At 60.4% G+C, this 21,244-nt stretch overlaps 1 protein-coding gene across 6 annotated transcripts in view; it reads left to right on the top strand.

The window, feature by feature from the left end:
- WNK2 (WNK lysine deficient protein kinase 2) overlaps positions 1-21,244 on the top strand; it is a 102,830-nt gene that overhangs the window by 13,621 nt on the left and 67,965 nt on the right. For all 6 annotated transcript variants that reach the window (XM_055311171.1, XM_055311175.1, XM_055311174.1 and 3 more), the window contains exons 2-7: positions 10,189-10,361; positions 10,546-10,766; positions 13,631-13,788; positions 15,819-15,907; positions 17,300-17,519; positions 20,818-21,100. In XM_055311171.1, the coding sequence (XP_055167146.1) occupies positions 10,189-10,361; positions 10,546-10,766; positions 13,631-13,788; positions 15,819-15,907; positions 17,300-17,519; positions 20,818-21,100 (1,144 nt within the window). The remainder of the gene's footprint in view (positions 1-10,188; positions 10,362-10,545; positions 10,767-13,630; positions 13,789-15,818; positions 15,908-17,299; positions 17,520-20,817; positions 21,101-21,244) is intronic.

The raw sequence follows: 21,244 nt of genomic DNA, 5'->3' as shown, positions 1-21,244 counted from the left end.
CCCTTTCCAGGCCCAAGGGTATGTGGGAGGCTGGGTGGGGGCTACACGCCCCAGCCTGTAGCTTTGCCCCCTTACGGGAGGGACTCTGCAGGTGTACTTGCGTGAAGAGCCCTGCTGGGGGTACCCGGTGTCATCCCTTGGGTGCTGACCACAGAAGGACGTAGTGGCTTCTAGAATGTGGACAGGGGAGAGAATCTCTGAGGAGCCCCCCGGGTTGGGGTGGCCCTGTGTAAACCTCTTTGACTTGGCCTGGAGGCCTCCTTCCTGCCTCTGGCTCCTAGAGCTCAAAGAGAGAGGGTTTGCGGTGTGGGCCGCAGCACGGCATTTGCTGGGCAGCGACAGGAAGTCATCCTGCCTCCTTGTGGACTGCGTGCAGCCCAGGGCCCGAGGGGCCACCCGGAGGACCACAGAGGGCCATGGGCAGGGCTCCTTATGAGTGGTGCTGGGGCCCGTGGGGCTTCGTGTCAGGGGGTGATTGGGTACTGCTCTGGAGCAGCCCAGGCGCCCTGACTGCCTGGCCTGGTCAGTGGGTGTGCGGGGACACTGGGGAGTGGTATGGAAGTCCTCTTCAAGGACAAGGGCCAAGAGCTAGAGGTGAGGAGCCAGGAGCAGTGAGGGTAGTGGGTTGGTGGAGCCCCTCCCTGGGAACCCATCCCTGCGGGCAGCGTCCTGCTCACCCCTCCTGGGGACAGGGCCAGCACCATGGGGCAGAACCTCAGGCAGTGGGGCAGGGCCAGCCCATGGCCCGGGGACTCCTGGAGGGGCTCTGGGGGTCCTGGGGAGCTCAGGCTCCTGCCCCTGGGCCCGGCACTTAGAGGGGCTGGTGCACAGGCCCATCGCAGAGCCATACACGTCCTGGGGCCACAGGGAAAGTAGACCTCATGTGCCAGGTGGGGCCCCAGGGCCCGGGGTCCCTAGGCAGGGAGTCTGGGAATGGGGTTTCCTCAGGGCTCCACTGGTGGTGCTGCTCCCCTGCGGGGGCACAGTCCAGGTCAGGGGGTCAGTGCCAGGCTAGGAGTCAGGGCCATCTGGGGCCCCCCCTCCCTAGGAGGTCCACTTTATGCCCTGCTTTCTGGTGCACACGCTGCCCTTCAGTCCCCCCCCCCCCCCCAGGTCTGGCTCACAGCCCAGCTTCCCAGGGCTGGGTGTGCAGGGGGACGCTTGGCTGGTATGGCCTCCACAGCATGGACTACCCTCCCCTCCCCTGGCTCTGCCCTCCTCCATCTCTGTCCCCCTCCCCCCGCTCTGCCTCTTCCCCCAAGTCGGCCTCCATCCCTGTCCTCATCTTTATCCCCTCCCCATCCCTCCTCCATCCCTGTCCCCTCCCCCAGTTCTGCCCCTCCCCCATCCCTCCCTGTCCCTCCTCCAGCTCTATCCCCCTCCATCCCTCCCCCATCCCTGCCCCCATCTCTACCTCCTCCCCATCCCTGCCCCATCCCCTCCCTGAACCCTCCTCATCCCCTGCCATCCCTGCCCCATCCCTGCCCCCTCCCTCCCTCATCTCTGTTCCCACCCCCCTGCCTGCTGGAGCCCTGTATCCATAGCAACAGTTACTGCTGTGGAAGCTGGCGCCTGCTCCCTCATCCCGAGGGGAGGTATTTTTGGCACTGCGGAGAGATTTTATTTTATCTTTGGTGTTGACTTTTACTCTTTGAGTGAGCGCCGCACAGAGAGAGCTGGGGCAGCGTTCGGGGAGGTCTGAGGGCTTCGCGTGGTTGTGTAGATGCTGGCTCTTCCCTGTAGACAGGGTGGAAGATGCTGGCTCCTGGGAGCCGCCTGTAGGGGGTCCACGGGCTGTTTGGGGCTCAGGGCAGTGACTCTGGGTGATGGGGGGATGGGGTGGCCGTGGTAGAGGCCACTCAGAAGCCCCTCAGCCTCATGGCTTAGCCGGTGGCCATAAGAGCAGAGTTTAGGGTGGTCTTGGGTGTCCCCTTCCAGGACATCTTCCTGCCCCTACAGGGCCCGCATGGATGGTGTCATGTTGGGCTCGGGGGTCGGGGCGCCCCTCACTCTCCTGATCCTGGTGGCCATGAGCACAGGTGGCTTCAGTATTTGGCACCTGCTGCTGAGGTATCTCCGGGGGGCACCGAGGAGACTCTTGGGTATGACCCCCACACATGTGGGCGTTGTGGCTGGGCTGTGGATTTCCAGGGGCCCTTGCTTGGGTGCGGGTGCCTGGGGAGGGGCGGGTGCACCTGTGTGACTGTGAGGACTGCTGGGGATGGCCTGCAATGCACCTGCTGTCCTCATGGAGGGGAGTGCCTGAGGAGCAAGCCTAGTGGGGTGTGCGGCCCCAGCCCCTCAGACTCTGGAGATGCCCTCTCCCGGGCTTCCCTGGGGCACATGTGGTGGGGTAGCTGGGTGTGCAGTGCCTTGGGGTCCCTGGAGCCACTCCCTGACCCTCCCTCTCCTCATCTGCAGCTTGCAGGGGGCTGTGGGGCCAGGCCAGGCTGCCCCCGTGGGGTCAGGCCTGGGGCATCTAGATCAGGGGCTGAGGCCCAGTAGAGCGATTTCTGCCTTGTCATCATGGAAATCCCAAACAGGCCAGAAAGAGAACTGCCGTCCAGCCTCCCCTCTCAGTGTTACTGGTTGTGTCTTGTTCGTTAATCTTCCCAAAGTCTCCATCTCGCGTGAGCTCCCAAGTACAGGCTTGGGGGGCAGGGGCCTCGGGTGCCCCCCACGAGGCTGTCTCCCGCCATGTCTGCACCTACAGCACCCCCCCCCCCCCGCCGCCCCCAAGCCAGAGCAACAGGGGGAGGCATTCAGGTCTGTGGGTTTTACAGAATGAGGACTTCTGCTCCTGGAAGCTGTTTAGGGAACAGACAGGGGAGGGGGCATGGTGGTCCCCACCCTGGGGAGGGGACAGGGGCAGGCTGAGGGCCGCTCTGCTCATGGTGGGTGAAGTTGAGCCAACTGCAGAGGACTGGGCGGAGAGGAAGTGGTGCCCCCATGCCTGCCTCCTGAAGGCAGCCCTTCTCCTTCACCATTTGGTCGGCCCCTCGGCCTGCCCCTGCTCTCCCTGTCCCTCCACGGCCGCCGTGGGCAGGCTCTGCTATAAATAGCCGTGCGGTGGAGGCTCGGCGGGCACCCAGGCCACGAGGCTTGGACGGCTTCCCTGCGGGGGCACAGCCTGCCTTCTGGCACGTGTCGTCTGTGTAATGCGGTCTTTGCGTCCTCCTGAAGGCTGTGGAGGAAACAGGTTTCCGTGCGGGAAGAGTGCCTGTGCTGTCACTGCCCGCTCGCCCTGCATGTGCCTTGCCTGGGCACCTGTGCGCCCGCATGGCCCACTTGGAGGGCGGGGGTCTGTAGGGACTGGGGCATGCTGGGGGGGACCAGCTGGGACAGAGGCCTGCTGGGGGCGAAGCCATGTTAGGCTGTGTGGCCCTGTGTGGCGCTGCCTTGGTCAGGTGGCTGTGGGTGCACCCTGGGGCTCCCAGTGCCTGCTGCCCCATGTGGGACACCTCCCCCAGGCTCCTTCTGGATCGGGGATGCCCGGCACATCTGGCGGGCAGACTCCCTGTGATGAGTGCTACCCCAGACCTGGGGGCCGAGCACGTGGCACAGCCTCAGCAAGAAAGCTGACAATCCATTTGTACAGGTCACACGTAGCCTGAGTCCTGGCCCTGGCCCCGTCCCGGGGAGTCCTGATGCCCACACACAGGAGGGAGGAGCCAGCCTGTGTCCAGATGGACAGAGGACATGCTCAAGGACACTGATACGTGAGGCTGGCCCTTCCCTCAGTGCTCTGTGCCCTGGCAGGCAGGGGCAGTGCGGGGAGGGTGGTTGTGGGGCTGTGGGGCTCTGACTAGGAGTCTGGGGTGGGCAGGCCCTGTGGGGTGTGAAGGACTCCATGCCATAACGTACCCAGTGTGGTTTGTTTCCTGTGCTTCACCTGCTCGTGGTTGATACAAGCGCCTCTTGAATCTATGTCTGAGTGTCTTGCTTCAGTTTTGGAAAACTTTGGACTGTTACTATTTTATGCATGTTGCCTTATTCCCATCTTTATGCCTTGTTCTTCCAGAATCCCATTTATGCACAGGTTGGACCTTCTCACCGTGTCCTATGAGCTGCATTTCCTCTTCCTCGTGTTTCCAGCGTTTGTGCATCTGTGTCCCAGTCTGCGTGTTTCCTGTGGGCTTGCCTTCCACTTTGCCGATCCCGTCTCCAGCCGTGTCTTACTTGCTGCTGAGCCCCCGTCTCAAGTTCCCTGTTTCCTTTCTTAGTTCCAGTTTCCATTTGGTTCTTAGCACACAGATTTTGGTGAATCTCGGTTATCTATTTGACTTCTTGCATAAGAAAAAGACATTTTTAAGAATTTATTATGTTTCAAATTTTTTGAATAGTTTTCTATGTTTTTAAATTTTATCCTAATTCCAGTTCACATTCAGTGTAATATTAGTTTCAGGCATTCCTTCCTCCCGTCACCTGTCTCCCCCAGCCCCACGCATTTCCCCTTTCCTAACCATCAGTATGTTCTCTGTAGCTAAGAGTCTGTTTCTTGGTTTCTCTCTCTCTCTCCCCCACTGTCTCTGTCTCCCCCCATCTCTCTCCTCTTTCTCCCCCCTTTCTCTCTCTCTCTCTCTCTCTCTCTCAGTTACCTATGTTCTTGACTACAGCAATCACAGGACTGTTGCTGTCTGTCTGATACAATATTCGGATCCTTGGGGGGGTTTGTTGCTATTGTTTGCCTTTTTCCCCGTCTTGCTGTTCTGTCATTTGGCCTCGGCAAGGCCTGGTCGGTCTGGCCATTTTTGATCAGCGTATTTGAAGCTCATGGAGATCTTTGAAATGGTGGGGGATCTTGCTTTCCTCTAGAGAAGATGGACTTGTGCTCTTAGCAGATGCTGTGATGAGGGCGGGCCGTGTTCATCCTGTCTGGACTCGAGCCCAGCCTTTGGAAGGCCTCTCTGCTCTGTTCTGTTCATTTTCCCAGTGTGGAGGCCTCCTGGAGAAAGTAGACAGAAAGCTCGCGTGTTCACCCTCAGACGCCGACGCTCTGCCTGCTGCTGACGCTCTGAGGCCGGGCTGTGCAGGAGCAGTGCAGTGTGAGCTACGTGGGGAGTACGTGGTTTAACAGCCACGTTGAAAATATGAAAAGAACAGGTGGAGTTCATCTTAATATTTTTCTGTGGTTCAGTACACCCAGGGTATTATTTTTTTAATATGTGAAGCGTGAGCTATTAATGAGGTTTAAACAATTAAAAGGGAGTTACCGTGTCTCAGAAAGCTGGTGTACTGTCTTACACGTGGATGACCTTTGTGTTGGGAAGAGCCCATGTCAGGCACTCACAGCCACGTGTGGCCTGGGGCTGTTGTCTGGGGCAGAAGGTGGGGGCTCCTGTGTCTCCTGGAGTCACGCCCAGAGCTCATTTCAGGTGTGTGTATGTCTGCGTGTGCGCACGCGCGTGCGTGCGTGTGTGTGCGCGTGCTTGCGCCGCTGACCCCCTACCATCTTGTCTGTTCAGTGGCCCTAAGGCTCTCGCTGCCCCCTTGGGAGGAGCTGCGGAGTCAGTTCACAGCCTTGGGGCAGACGTGAGCCCTGGGGCCTCAGCTTCTGTCACATGTACTGGGTCTCTCTGGCAGAGTGTCCCCTGGTGCAGCGCTGGCCCTGGGGGTCACCCCCTTCCCCCGTCCCCCCAGTACAGTGCTGGCTCTGGGGGTCACCCCCTTCCCCCTTACCACCCCCTGGTGCAGCGCTGGTCCAAGGGACACTGTAGATACTCAGGCCTGGGAGCATGTCTCCCCTGGCTTGAGCCCATTGGTGGCAGAAATCCCTGCAGCCTGGCCTCTGGGGCCATCTTAGACCTGTTGGCGGGATCACCCAGGCTGGACAGGGCTTCTAGACAGGAGGGGAGTGAGGTCCTGGCCACTTCTTTTAGGGGGGTGGCACTGGGAGGTGTCAGGATCCCCTCCTCTACGCCTTAGTAGCCAGAACTGCGGTTCTGGGGGTTCCGTGGGTTGGAGGCAGGCAGGGGAGAGGGGTTCTGCTTCCTGAGGAGACTCCAAGGCATTCAGTACATTGTCACGAGGACCTCACACCTTAACCGCTTCCCGGTGTGCCCCAGTGTTTGTACCCTGTGCGAGGGGGGCACAGCCACAAGGCAAAAAGGAGGTGACTCCTGGCTGGCCCCGCCCCACAAGGGTGACCTGGCAGCAGCTGGCCATGAGGTGGGGCAGTCCTCAGTGTCCTCACCCTCATCCCTGCAGGCCCATCCTTGGTGCAGGTGTTCATCTCAGTTGATTGTGACTGAGGTGTGTCCACATCTGCCTGAGGCGTCCCTGCAGGGGTGGCCTGGGGTGGGGCTGGCCCCTCTAGAGGGTGTGGGGCCTCAGGTCACACGGCCAGGGCAGACACTGCCTATTGGGCGGGAGCCCAGGAGGGAGGGAGGGCTGGTGGGTTTCTCTCACTGGCTCCTGTGCCCATAGGCCCCTCTGTACATGTCACACCGTGGTGGCCCACATCTCTGGCCCAGGGGCCTAGGGTTCTGGCAGATGTTTCCCTGAGAACACCTCGAGGTTCTGACCCCGCTCATGGTTTCCGTTGTCCCACTGCCCTGATCCCCTGTCCACCTGCCTCCAGGAAAGAGTGGACCCCAGCAGGAGACGGGCCAGCAAGGCCTCCACTTGGAGCCGGGACCCTGTGGCCAGCCATGAAGGCAGCTCTGCTTGGCTGAAGAGACAGCTTCCCAGGCCCCTAGGGCTGCTGACTCTCTGTGGGTATGGGAGAGGTCGGGGGGTAACCATGGCTGTCCCCTGACCTCAGACCACCTGTCCCGGGAGGCTGTCCATGCCTCACCTGGCCCTTTGCTAGAGGGGTGAGGGACATTTCCCAGGATGTTTCTGTCCCTTATCTGATTGGCCCCCACTATCTCTGGGGACCTGCTGGGGGGAAGCTGCTGAGTGACTGCTCCTCCGTGTCTGGTGGGGAGAGCTGACCCCCCGGACCCCACCCTGTGCAGAAAACCACCTGATTTTTCTTAAGTAAATCATCACGTGTGCTGAGTCTTCTTGGACACTCGGGCTGGCTTGTTGCCATTTCTGTATCTTATCTGCTGTGCAGGAACCACCTGACTTGGGGCATCCCTCTGGCCTGTTTCATGACCTTGAGGCCCCTAGCACCTCCATTAGGACCTCAGCCCACACACAGTGGGTCTCCCTCTGTGGGGTGACCGAGCAGCTGGCCACGTGCCGTGGCCGGGACTGGGCAGCTCCATGAGGGGCACTGGGCAGCACTCTGAGGACACGCCAGCTGACCTTTCAAATGATCAAGTGGTGTGTCATACAGTTAAAAATAGCCAGGTGGCTGAGAATATAAATGAGACCTGCTCCCTGCACTTTTCTCCTCCAGACCCGGTTCTCGATGCTCCCGCAGGGCCTTTGATTTCTCCCCTTTGGCATCAGCAGGGGGCTGTCCATGTTGGTTCTACTGTTTATGACACAAACTTTTTCTTTGAAAGTCCAGTGAAGTCTCTTACTTCTGTCGAACGATGGCACATAAAGGATGTGGGGGTTCCTCAGCATCAGGGACCAGAGAGTGGTTGGTGGTTGGAAGGGCCTCGCAAGGAGGGCAGGTGAGGGGCACCTGGGGAGCGCCCGTGCCCCCCCATGAGGCGGGGCCTGCCTCTGTCACCCGCCCTCCAGGCCACGACCCCCCCCCCCCCGCAGGAGCTGGGTTTGTGGGTACCCTCTTGCAGTGACTGCCTGACAGGGCACCCAGAAGGAAGCTGTGGTTATCACGTGGGAGAGAATGAGCCATTGGCCTTGTGGTTTGATGTCCATGTGGCTGGGCTCCAGGCCTGCGATCCCCCCCCCCCCCTGTGCTGGGGAGCCTGTATTTCAGGGGCAGGTCTGGCCTGGGCGCTGCACACACCTTCACCAGGCGGCCATCTCCCCTCTGAGACCTCAGGCTTTCGGCTACCACTTCTGCTTCTCTGATTCGGTTATTGGATGTTTTCACTTTAATTTTTGACCTTTGAAAACCCGGGCTATTATTTACATGTAATGAGATGCAGATATTACGTGTCCAAGTGGATGAGATACACACACGTGTGACCCGCATCCTTTGTGAGGACGCAGACTGTTCCTCCTGCCCCCCTGCCTCCAGGTCCTGCACCCCCCATCCGTCCCCGCTGCCCCCCAGTCCCCACCCCAGAAGTGAACATCCTTAGCCTCAGGTGCTCTGATTTTTCTGGACTTTGGTGCTGTTCTGTGTGGAGCTACTCTGAACCCTTGTGCCGCCCTGGGCAGGTCCCTGGGTGGGTCCCTGAGGGTTCCTGGTGGGTCCCAAGCGGGTCTCTGGGTAGATCCCTGGGTGGGTCCCTGGTGGATCCCTGGCGGGTCCGTGGTCGATCCTTGGGTGGGTCCCTGGTGGGTCCTTGTAGGGTCCCTGGAGGGCAGTGGCTGGGCCCTGGGCAGGTGTAAACCCTCCTTGTACCCCTGATGTGTCCAGAGGCCTCAGCTGCTCCTGGCGCCCCCTGCGGTTCTGCGGCCCCCTTAGTTGGGCCTGCTGGTGGGCATCAGGTGTCATCTCAGGGCAGGAAGGGACGTCTTCTTGGACACTCGGGGTGGCTTGTTGGCCATTTCTGTATCTTACCTGCTGACACCCTGTTTGGTTGTGGAATTGCAGGGGTCCTGTGTGTTTGGGTGGAGTCCCATGTCAGAGGTGTCATTGGGAACCATTTCTCCAGTCTGTGGCTTGATTTTTCTTAAGTAAATCATCACGTGTGCTGAGTGAAGTGTGTTTCCATGTCATTGCCAGGATTAAATGTTAGTGTATTTGTACCTGATGTTTCATCTTATTTCCAAACTGGAGCCTTCGTGGGACACCTGGTGGTTCAGTGCTTGAGTGTCTGCCTTTGGCTCAGGGTGTGATCCCCAGGCCCTGGGATCGAGTCCCACATCGGGCTCCCTGCAGGGAGCCTGCTTCTCCCTCTACCTGTGTCTATGCCTCTCTGTCTCTCATGAATAAATAAAATCTTTAAAAAAAACAAACAAACTGGAGGCTTCATTTGCCAGGGCACTTTCTTGATTGCTACTTTAAAAGAAAATGTTTATCTATCTATTTACTTACATAAAGTATGAGTAGGGAGGGGCAGGGAGACCTTGCAGCAGATGCCCCTCAGGGCTCCATCCCATGGCCCTGAGATCATGACCTGAACCCCCCAGAGTTGGACCTCCACCAGCGGAGCCACCCTGGTGCCTCTCGACTGTTCCTGTTTAATGAGAATCTTGCTTTTACGTATGTGTGTCAGCCTCCTGCATTCCACTGAGCACATAAACTAGATTTTTTGAAGTCCATCTGTCCCCGAATTATTTTTCTCTGGGGTCAGCTGCGGGATGGTTCTCCAGGTGTTTCTTTGCTCTGCTGGGGGTCGTGAGGCCAGGGAGGGTCTGTGGGGGCGGGGCTGGAGGATGCAGGTGTGTGAGCTGGGGCCTGCAGATGGCCGGTTCCTGGGGTGTGGCTGGCAACGGTGGAGCCCTGTGGTTGGCTCTGAGCATTCCATGGGGTGAGCCCACCTCTGTGGGCTGTGGCTGTGGCCCCAGGGCAGGGCGCAGGGTGGGTGCTGGAGGGGTCTGTGTGGTGAAGGGTGTTGGTGCCTCCCTTGCAGGGCGTGGCTATAGCTTTGGGTGGGCACCGCCCCATGGGGACTCCCAGCAGGGACAATGGTGTTGCTGGGTCCTAAGTAGCCATAATGTCTGGTCAGCTCAGACCCTAGAGGCCTGTGTGCTGTGCCCCCGGCACCGCTGGCCTGGCTGGGACCCTTGTTCCTGGGTCTCGTCTGCTCTGGTCGCGTGTCCTCGAAGTTGCGTGTACATGTACGTTGGAAGGGAACCGATGTGTCTCTTGCGACAGCATTCAGAATGTGGGTGTTGAGGACAGGAGGCCTTGCAGGTGTTTTAGGGGAGAATGTGTGAGTGTGGCAGTGTGGGTTCTCCAGGAGTCTCAGGCTCCCAGAGACCGTTTTGGTTTGTCCAGGTGCAGGGGCTCATCCGGGGCCACGGGGCTGCTGACTTGGAGGTCGTGAGTGTGGGAGGACCCAGCATAGGGGCCAGGGCAGACCCTTTACAACCCCAGACGCCAGGCCCCTCCCTCTGCTGTGCCCTGCATACCAGGAGCCATGAGGAAGGCAGGCAGTCCCCGCTTGGGCCCCTGGCTCTGGGAAGGCCTTAGCCTGTGTGTTTCTCCAGGACCGGAAGCTCACCAAGCTGGAGAGGCAGCGGTTCAAGGAGGAGGCAGAGATGCTGAAGGGCCTGCAGCACCCCAACATCGTGCGCTTCTATGACTTCTGGGAGTCCAGTGCCAGGGGCAAGAGGTGCATCGTGCTGGTGACCGAGCTGATGACGTCAGGGACACTGAAGACGTGAGCGGGCCCCTGCCAGCTGGCCGGACCCTGGGGTGGGCCGGGTCCAGGGCGCGGGGCCTCCGTCCGCCAGGGCCTCTCGCAGGAGCGGCCCCACCTGGGGTCTGGGTGGCACATGCACGTCCTCCGGTCTTGGAAGCGCCCTCCTTGGAGGAGCCGCTGGTGAGCCGCGCCCCACCCGCAGGTACCTGAAGCGGTTCAAGGTGATGAAGCCCAAGGTGTTGCGCAGCTGGTGCCGGCAGATTCTGAAGGGGCTGCTGTTCCTGCACACCAGGACGCCCCCCATCATCCACCGGGACCTCAAGTGTGACAACATCTTCATCACGGGGCCCACTGGCTCTGTGAAGATTGGCGACCTGGGCCTGGCCACCCTCAAGAGAGCATCCTTTGCCAAGAGTGTGATCGGTAAGCCCTTGCCCCGGGGGCCCCAGCTGCAGCCCTGATGGCCTGCTGGGGGGTCCCAGGCTGTGGGTCTGGTGCTGAGGCTGGTGGGTGCCCTCGGGGCAGTGGACGCTCAGCAGGAAGGAAGCCCCAATGACAGAGGGACTCAGGCTCTGTGGCCAGTAAGGCTGGCACAGGCGGGAAGGTCGGTGCCCTAGGGCCTGAGGCCCACAGACGGGAGTCCCTGGGGATCTGGGCCCCGAGGAGCCCATGGGGCATGGGACCAAGGGGATTTGTTGTGGCTGCTGGTGTGCTAGCCTCTTCTTTCCGAGTGTTTGGTACTGCTCTGAGAAGTGTCCCCCACAGCCTTTCGGGGTGAGGCCCCATCCGCAGCTTCCCTGCAGGGATAGGCTGCACTGGAGTCCTGGTGGCAGCGGGCATTGGGCTGGGGCCTCTCTAGGGCATTATGGAGAGAGTGCTTGGAAGGGCAGCAGGCAGACAGGGTTTGAGACATCTGGGTAGTGCTGCAGGGCTGGGCCGCCCTGGGTGTGGCTGCAGAAGTCCTGTTTAGCAACTTGGGGTCAGGGGCCAGGAGGGGGGCCCTCTTGCCAGTTTGAAGCCATGTGTGGGGACAAAGCAGGACAGGAGGCTGATCTCAGGGTTCTGCACGCTCGTGGTTCTGATGAGCACATTTGGGGACAGAACTTGGCCTATTTGTGGCAGATGAAACCGCTGGGAATCTGGAAATGTCTCGGGCAGGGTTAGTGGGTTTGGAACATGACATCTGGGGCAGGGTGGCTGCCAGGGGTGCCTTGCAGGCCTGGTCCTTGGTCTGTGAAGTGGATGGGGCCTGGCTGGTGGGAGCATGCCTCTGAGCTGCTGGGTTTCTGAGCAGGTTTTGTAGGTCCGGCCTTGGGTGTGGGGTGCTTGGCCAAGCCCCCTGGGGTTCCCATGGCTGGTGGGATGTCAGTGTACTGGGTGCAGGCTGGATGGCCTGATGGGGGGATGTGAAGGCTGGTGTCTCCAGCAGGTGCATCTGCCCCAAGCCCAGTACAGGGTGTGCAGCTTTGTGGGGTCCGTGATCACCTCAGCTTTCGTCTGCTGAGGCCACAGAAGCTCCAAACTCACAGAGAACAGGGGGTGATTTGCACGTCTCCCCGGGCACTGGGCACTGGGCAGCAAGGCCCCTTCCTCAGCAAAGGGCCAGCACCAAGAGGGTCCCTTGGTCAGGTGTGTGTGGGAAGGGGTCCCCACGCCTGAGTCAGGCTCCCAGCCCTGTGCTGCATCCTGCAGGGAGAGTTGATGCTCTGGACGCCCTGTTGGGTGCAGCTGTAGGGTTTTGTGCCTGCATTTGGGTTTGTACTTTAGATGTGGCCCACTTTGCACATTGGGTGGAGGTGTCCAAGGACCTCTCCCCTTGCTCTTGGGGGCCCTGTGGCCCCAGGCCCAGGGGCTCTGTGTCAGCTGATGGGAAGGACCCGTGGGTGGATTGGGTGAGAAGGTCCCCAGCACCCAGGCGATGACCTCATCACCAGCACTGTGGCCACAGCCCCTTGATGCCGTGTGCACACACAGCCAGGGGTTACATGCCCCTTGGGGGGTTTGTCCCCAAGAGCCGCCCTCATCCGATGGCATCACTGTGCTCTTGCTGCACTTATGTTGGCCAGGCCCTGTGGTTCAGAACCTCAAAAAGACAGAGACACTCGGACTCCTGTTCTCTGTCTCCCTTCTTTCCGTCATTTCCAATTTGGAATCCCCTAGAATTCTTCATACAGATTCATAAACCCAGAGACAGATTCCTGTTTTTGCCATTTCTCATCCAAAGTGTTAACTTGTTTTGTTAAACATATGATACGGTTTAAGTGGAAATTATGGGTAAAGGAGAAAAAGTTGGACTCTCATGTAATCATCCGCGTCCCTGAGAGCCACAGGCAGCGCAGTACATCACATCATGTGCTCATGGAGTCTCTGCTGTTCTGCACCTGCTTGTTGAAGAAACGGGAAGATTTTGAAGGCTTTGAAGTGGAGGAAGCCCAAAAGGTGGAGACGTGACAGTGTTGCTGAGATTGACGTTCCCGACATCTCCCTTTGCTTTGCGTTTGGCTGGACCTATTTTAATAAGAGGGTTTTGTGAGTTTTAAAGCAGAAGTTTGTTACAGAAAATTAAAAAAAAAAAAAAAAAAGCCAAGACCAGAGAAACTAAAGGAAGAATCAGCGGGAACCCCCTGCCCTGCCTCCCCGTCATCCTGGGTCTGTGCTTGCCGCTGTGTGGAGACGAGGTCATTGTGCACTAACAACCGAACGCTTGGTTTTACTCAATCTGTTGAAAAATGCAGAGTAAGCAATGTTTTGAAACAGCCCGTGTTTGGGCACCTGAGCACTAAGTGGGCACCTTGTCCCTGCTGCCCAACATGCGCCCTCGTGTGCCTCTGGGGACATCTGGGGCCCTCCTAGGATTTTGCAATTTGGTAGCTCTGTGGGGACCATGGTTTTTTGTCTGTAGTGGTTGTCCAGCCCAAGGCCAGGAGACGTGTGCTGCTCTGTGTTTGACACCCCCGGTGTGGGGCGCACAGATGCCTTGGGGCGTACCGGGCTCTGAGCTGTGGGGGCTCCTAATGATGTGAGCGGATCCGACCCGGGATCAGGAGGGTCTGGGTATGTGTGTAGGACCCCTAGGGTGCAGAGCACTCTTGTGTGAACCTCAGATTCCAGGACTGATCCTGACTCTATCCCTGACCCTACCCTAGCCCTGACTCTCACCCTAACCCTGACCCTTACCCTGCCCCTGACCCTGACCCTAGCTCGATGCTGACCCTGGCCCTGACCCTGACCTTAGCTCTGACCCTGACCCTGACCACTGACCCTGCATCTGCTGCTCCCGGGCACAGGTACACCTGAATTCATGGCGCCCGAGATGTACGAGGAGCATTACGATGAGTCCGTGGACGTCTATGCCTTCGGAATGTGCATGTTGGAGATGGCCACCTCGGAGTACCCCTACTCAGAGTGCCAGAACGCCGCCCAGATCTACCGGAAGGTCACCTGTGTGAGTCCCCCGGCCACTCAAAGGGCCGCTCTTTGTGAAACGCTTTGTGGGAGCAGGGGAAGGATGCCGTCACAGGGGAAACTGAGGCTGCCTAACTCAGTGCCGTGGCTGCAGTGGTGGTGTGGGTGGAGGGGGCCTCGCAGACCTTTGGGGTTTCTCTGGGAGGCGCCCCCGCTGCCTGCCCGCAGAGCCCCTTCTCTGGCCACCCCTGGGCCACTGGTTTCCTGGGTCCTGGTGTGTCCCCAGGCCAGCCAGTAATCGGGTGGCTTCGGCTCTGCAAACACATCTCCCTGTCCTCCCTCCGTGGCTGTTCTACCTGGTGAGGCTGACTTTTCTGGGCACCAGGCCCCATGGTCCCTGAGTCCAGGCTGCCTTGCCCCGCCCTCCCCCTGCATTTCCCGCAGGTGTAGCTCATTTCTCTCTTCCAATCTTAGTTGCTTGTTTGGAGGCCTCCCGTGCTGCTCAGGGTGGGAGGTGGGGGGACAGGGCTTTGGCTGGTGGCCCTTGTCAAAGATGCATAGGTAGGTGTGCGGGCCCCCCCGTGATGCTGGCTGGACAGGACGGGCTTGACAGCTGTGGGCAGTGGTCCTCCATGGGGAGGGGTCACCGAGGAGGTTTGGGCCTCCTTCCCGGGCCTTGGGGGCGGGTGCAGGGGAGCAGCCCACCAACCCTGCTCTGCATGCGGGCATGCACGGGGCTGTGGTCCATCTGCTGGGCTGGGGAGACAGGATGGGTTCCCCTGGGGTGCTCCTCAGCCGCCATGGCTCCCCTGTCAGCCCCGGGAAACGGAGCTCAGGCCAGGGCTCCTGAGTGGGCCCAGGTCAGCTTGGGTCCTGCTCCCTGAGGAACGCAGAGGGGAGGCGTGTTCCCTGATCCTTGGCGTGTTTTGTGGTCATGCCCTGTGGGCCCACTGGTCCATCTGCCGCCCCTGACTCCAGGGCCCTCAGGGATTCTGTGTCCCTGCTGCCACCTGCCCGGCTCCTTGCCTCTGAGCCTGGGGACAGGAGCCCCTTGGAAACAGCACCTGTTCCTCACCTGCTTGGGTGGCCCCAGGCCCTCAGAGGTGCGAGTGGGCACAGTAATTGTGGTGGTAGTTGACCACACCACCTGCCTCCCGCAGGGACCCAGGCCCCTTCAACCTCCTTTCCTGGTGGCTTCAGGAAAGGCCAGGGCTTTGCATCTCCAAGGGGAACCCCTTGGCTGTGCCTGGAGCCCAGCATCCCTGTCTATTGCTGCAGACTCTGCTGCGCAACACAACCCCCATCGGTTATGAGCCAGGGGCCAGGGGGCCAAGGGTGCAACGGGCCCCGCCTGGGTAGCAGGAGCCACTGGAGGTCCTGCACTCCTGTGGCCGCCCCTGGGCTGGAGGCCGCTCCTGACCTCTCACCCTGTGGGGGAGCATACATGTCCTATGCTTTACATCAGAGTCTTATTGGAAGACCTGATGGGTCAGGCCGTCAGTGAGTTTAAAATGGTTAAAAATCAGTGGTCCCTGCCTGCAGCCCTGTGCCATGCAGCTCAGTCCCAGGTCCTCCCGCAGGCCCCTTTGCCTGCTGGGCTGCACCAGCTCCTGCTCCCCCATGCCATGGCTGTCGCCGGCTGAGCTGTGCCATCCCACAGGCACCTGCTGTGTCTGTGGTCAGTGTGGGTGCTTCTGAAGGCTGCCCGGCTGCAGAACTCCGTGGCTTGGACCTGCAGCCACCAGGCCTTGGAAGTCAGCCCTGCCCGTGGCCACAGCAGGGCCAGCGCAGTGACCACACCACGCCCTGGGCACCCTCGAGGGAGGGCATGGTGAGCAAGGCCGTTGTCCTGCCTGTCGCGGCTGCACTGTGTGCAAGTGCTCTTGTCCACTGAGGGCCAGGCCGGGCTCCTCCCCAGGCCCCACTGCTCCCAACAGCCCCTCCTGGGGATTTCGGAGGACCTGGGTCCCCAGTCAGCTCGTGCCTCTCCTGCCTTCCCCCTGTCGGGTTAGTTTCCTTGCTGGACAGGAAACAAGACCCTGACGGGACACTGCTTGTCTGGTCTTACAGGGTATCAAGCCTGCTAGTTTTGAGAAGGTGCATGATCCTGAGATCAAGGAGATTATTGGGGAGTGCATCTGCAAGAACAAGGAGGAAAGGTGAGTCGTGGGGTGCTGGGCCTGGGTGACATCCCCACCACGGCCCACACATGCTGGAGACAGGCTGCTGCTTCAGGCCAGATCTCATCTCTACTGCTTGGAGTCTACGCCCTTGCTTGGGGGCTACCTTGGGGCCTCCCCGCTCTGCTGGCTGCTTCTCACCTACCTGGCCTGGAGCAGGGGCACCCCCAAGCCCTCAGCCTGCCCCTGTCACCTCCAGGCTGTGGATCCCTACACCAGAGCCCACCTCAGGTCAGACCCTGGGGCTGCCCCAGCCACCCAGCCTCCTCAGCTGGCCCTCTAGAACGCTGCCCTCCCCTCTCCTCCACTCCTCCCCCCTTCTCCTTCCTCCCTCTCCCTTTCTCCTCTCACCTCTCTTCCTCCTCCCCCTTCTCCCCTCCCCCTCCCTTTCTCCTCTCTCCTCCCTTCCTTCTCTCCCTTCCTTCTTCTTCCCCCCTCCCTTTCTCCCCCTCCCCCTCCCTCCCTCTGGCCTACCCCCTCCTCCCCTCTCCCTCCCTCCACCTGCCTTCCTCCTCCCCTGCCAGCCCCTCCCCCCTCCCTCTCTCCTCCTCCCTTCCCCCTCCCCTCTCTTCCCCCCTACCTCCCTGTGCCCTCCCCACCCTGAGCACCCAGCATATGGCCACTCTGTTCCTGTCCTCAGCCTCCATCAGGCCACCATTATCTCACGCAGGCGCCCTGTTCTCATCCTTGGGCACTCTCCTGCCCCCTGCAGGTTATCGTGTTTTATTCTTTTAGAGAAAGTAACTAAGAAACCCTGAGCTGTATTTCCCCTCAGAGAAGTACAGAAAGCCATGTGAAGCTAGAGAATCCTCTGCACAGACCCTGCAGGACTGGCAGGGGCTGTGACCTCTGCTCTCCCCAGGTCTCAGGGCCCCCCTTTCCTGTGTGCTCCGTGGTCCTGGGCTATAGACGCCACCCGTAGTTAGGGCAGGGCTGACAGATGGGACTTCAGGAGGAGTCCAGGACCACGATGGATGGCCGGCCGGATTGGGAACCAAGGGCTTGTCTGGGGCTGGGGAATGGTTTCCATGACAACACCCAGCAGCTGTGCCCCCCTGCCATGCCCCAGCCCGAGGAGCCCCTGGAAATCCCTAGAAGGCCCGAGAGTTCCCCGTGTCTGGGAGCCAGGACCCCCACGGCCTGGTGCTGAGCAGTGGGAGGGGGGTGCCTCCTCCCCTGCGGCCCCGGGAGCTCGGTGGTGCCTCTGCAGGCCTGCACCCCGGGGAGCAAACTGCTGCATGTGGTCCTTGAGGACAAAGCTGCCTGCAGGGTGTAGTTGGGGAACTTCCTAGAAGGAGCCAGGCACGGTGTCTGGGGCCCTGCCAGCAGGCATGTCCTCACCCCCCCCCACCATCGGCTGGCCCTCCTCAGGTACGAGATCAAGGACCTGCTCAGCCACGCCTTCTTTGCGGAGGACACAGGTGTGAGGGTGGAGCTGGCAGAGGAGGACCACGGCAGGAAATCTACCATTGCCCTGCGGCTCTGGGTAGAGGACCCCAAGAAGCTGAAGGGGAAGCCCAAGGATAATGGGGCCATCGAGTTCACCTTTGACCTGGAGAAGGAGACGCCTGACGGTGTGGCGCAGGAGATGGTAACGGGGCGCTCGCTCATGGATGGGGTGGTGGGGACGGTGGGTGTGGGGGTGTGCCTGCGGAGGTGTGGTCACCAGATTCCAGGGAGGACTGAACAGGGTGCAGCCCCACGGTGAGCGGGCGGATGCCACTGGGGGGTCACATGGGCCTGGGAAGGACAGCGCAGGTGGCCCCGCTGCACGGACGCTGGCACTGTGGTGAGGGCTCCCATGGAGCGGCCGTGGGGGACCCAGGATGTGGGTGACTGAGCCTTTGCTCTGACCTCTCACTTGGCTGCTGAGGCACCGTGTCTAGGATCGGGGGTGGAGGGAGAGAGCTGGTTGTCAGCAAGGTGCTGATTTTTGCGGTAGAAAGTGAGCACAAGTAAAAATTGGCACGCTCGCTGCCGGAGAGGCTGCCTCCTCTTACCGACTGTAGCTCGCTTTGGAAACCTGGTTCCTTACAGCCAGGCACCCGCCCCAGAGGCTGGACGGAGTCCACGCCGTCCTCGAGCCCCTGCTCAGATGAGGAATTGGGCCAGCTGTACCACGGAAGGTGCGGGTGGTGGGCTGGTGTGGAGGGCGGAGGGCACCTGGGACCGCGGCAGGTGAGGGTCCTGGGATCTTGATGTGGGGCTGCGTCAGGGCAGTGCTGACTGAGTGGGGCTGCATGGTTGGGCCCCTGCTGGCCTTGGACAGTGGCCTGTGCCCCTTTGGGCTCCTGCACAAGTGCTGTGGCATCCACTGTGGCCGGAGCCCTGGCCAGGACCACCCCACCTTCCTAGCTGCCGGTCACATCCCCGGGCCCAGAGACAGGACAGTGCTCCTGTCAGGTCCCTGCTGGCTGGGCCTTCCCTATGGGCGGATCGTAGCTTCCCTGTCCCTCACTGCCCAGCCACGGCAGACGCCAGGTCCTACCTTGGGACGGGGCCCTCCCACTCTTGGGGTTTCTGTAGCAGAACCCAGGCCTCTCCTGGGTCATCTCTGGATGGAGCGCTGATCCAAGGAGCCCACCGGCTGCAGCGTTCTAGGGCTCAGTGCCTCTGGCCGCCCCGCCCTGGGCGACAGCTTTCACTGGTCACACCTGCTTCTTGCAAAGTCGGGGCGGCACCAGCGCGATCCCAGCCCCAGTGTCATCACCTAAAACCACCTCCCAGCAGGTGGCTCCCGGGACGCAGGGGCCAGATGAAGGGCATGGGGGGCTGAGAGCAGGGCAGGTGCTCTGGGGTCCTGGGCTGGCTTTGACCTAGAGGCAATCCCTTGTGAGGACCCCGGAGACGGACTGGCAACCCTTCCCAGGGTCCACATGTCTGTGCCAGCCCTCCTGCCTTGGCCGTAGCTGCCTTGTCAGTGTGGCAGAGAATGGGTTCCCCTCTCTGGGAAAAAATAGAAGAAACACCTAGGAGAGGATCACCAATGGGGTGATGGCAAGGATGGAGACGGAGGAAATCTGGGCCATGGGCAGAAAATAGAAGCAGCAGGCGGGCATGTCTGTGGGGAGCCTTCCTTCCTCTGGTCATGGCGGCAGACGGACAGCGCTGACCTTGGGCATGGCCCCCCACCCGCATCCTGGCCACTCACGCTGCCACTCAGACTGCCACTCACACTGCCTGGGAGGCTGCACACTGGGACATCTGTGGGATTTCAATGCGGCTCATCTGCCCAGTGGGGTGGTTTTCTGAAATGGGATTTTGACTTCACCCATCATGAACTCACAGAAAAGTTGCAGATTTGCGACAAAGAATCCTTAGATGTCACCCTTAGAGATGACATCCAGGCCATGCCACACCTCCCTGCATGTGCTTACATCTTTGGCAACAGAGCAGCTTTCGTCCTCGGCCACCTCGCTGCCTGTGGTCCTTGGCGGGAGGCGATGCCTGCACAACAGCAGCTCCTCAGGGCGGCGTCTGCCTTGCCATCCTACCACGTGTGAGCGTGTCCACGAGAGCACTTGGCAGGGGCTGAGTCCTCACCACAGCCGCCCCCCGAGGACATGCCCTGTGATTGTGTGGTTGAGGGGTGTCTGCCAGCCGTCTCTGCATGTAGTGACGATTAAGGACACAAAGTTGTGCCTTGAAACCATGTAAATACCCATTTTCACCAAACTTTCTGTTTATTTGGATGTCTGTGGACTCACGGTTTTGTTGGTGAGTCGTCTGTGGCCACATGATGCATTGCCCAGACTCAGCACTCATGGTTGCACGCCATCCTTATGGTCAGGAGCCTGCAGGTGGCCTTGTGGGCCCTGCTTATTCTGGGTTGTCCCCGCAGCGTGGCTGGGTGTTAGCCGGGCCTGCCCGGGGCTGAGGGTCGTTCGGCGTCCCTGCTGCTGGCAGGAGACTCGGTTTTCAGCCGGTGTGTTGTTCCTCAGGGGTCACTTATAGCAGCTTCCTGTGAGCCAGGGATCCCGGGCGGGGGGTGGTGGTGTGGTATGTAGGGAGGGACAGAGGCTGCACACACAGGGCATCCTGTGACCTCACACCAGCAGCGTGCACGCTGCTTGGATCATCATGGTGACGCCGTGTAGTTCAATGCCCGGATGTCTGTGTTTGCCCCGTGGCCCTGGCTCCTGTGCCCTCCTGCACGTGTCCTTGTTCTCTCAGCCTGTCCTGGCTTCAGGCACAGTGAGGTGTCGAGGCCCCTTGTTCTTCTCCTGACACCGTGTTACCTGGGGGGCCCATACACTCACGCTGGCCAGGGTGCCATGCTGGGCCTGCCCAGTGTTCTGTACAATCACACATGTGCCGTGCCACATGCACACGTCTGCATCTGTGTGCACTTGTGTCTATTGTGTGTCAAAAGCCGTGAGCTCACACGGTTTCTGACAAGTGCCAAAAGGTTTGTGTTTTTTGCCCTTCCCCACGAGGCTGTCACAGTGACTGTGGACACTGGCCGCTGCCGTGCCGTGGTTTGTCGTTCATGTTCTCCGGGAGAGCCTGGGCTTCTGCTCACATGCTCTCCAGTGCTGTCCTGGGTCCAGAGTTTTCTGGGCATGGGTGCCAACCCTTTTGGTCTCAGGTTACATGGTGCCCCCCTTCCCTCCGTGCCTTCTCAGCGAATGCCCAGGGTGCACCTGGCATGAGGGCAGCTGAGGGTCTCTCCCCTGCACCCCCTCACCGTGGGTACAGCCACCTGCTGCATCCTTACTGTCCTGGGCACGGCGCCATGCAGGTCAGGGAATTTACAGTTGGCAGGAGGGCATATCCCAGTGGGAGACGAGGTGGGGGCCTGGGGAGGGACTTCTGCAGAGACCTCATGGGCGGGAGGTGGTGGTGCCGTCAGCAGTGCCCCCGTAGTGACACAGCGCCTCCCTTTGCAGATTGAATCGGGATTCTTTCACGAGAGCGACGTGAAGATTGTGGCCAAGTCCATCCGTGACCGTGTAGCATTGATCCAGTGGCGACGGGAGAGGATCTGGCCGGCCCTGCAGCCAACGGAGCAGCGGGACCCAGGCAGCCCTGACAAGGCCAGGGGTCCACCTGCACCCCTGCAGGTCCAGGTGACCTACCACACGCAGGCCGGGCCGCCGGAGCCCGAGGAGCCTGAGGTGGACCAGCACCTCCTCCCCAGTGCACTGCCGGCCAGCGCCACCTCCCTGGCCTGTGAGTGCCACCCTCCTTGTGCCCTCACACCCTGTGCATGTGGCAGGTGTGGGCGAGCCTTCTTCCTGGGGTGGGAATTGGGGTGACTCTGGCTCAGTGAAGCTCAGGTTTCTCAGGACAGGTGAGGACAGACAGGCAGACAGA

Source organism: Nyctereutes procyonoides, unplaced genomic scaffold (genome assembly GCF_905146905.1).
Source record: "Nyctereutes procyonoides isolate TBG_1078 unplaced genomic scaffold, NYPRO_anot_genome, whole genome shotgun sequence".
In the NCBI taxonomy this organism is placed as follows: Eukaryota; Metazoa; Chordata; class Mammalia; order Carnivora; family Canidae; genus Nyctereutes; species Nyctereutes procyonoides.
Note: the sequence above shows the minus strand (reverse complement) of the source record. Positions and strands in the feature narration are given on the sequence as shown.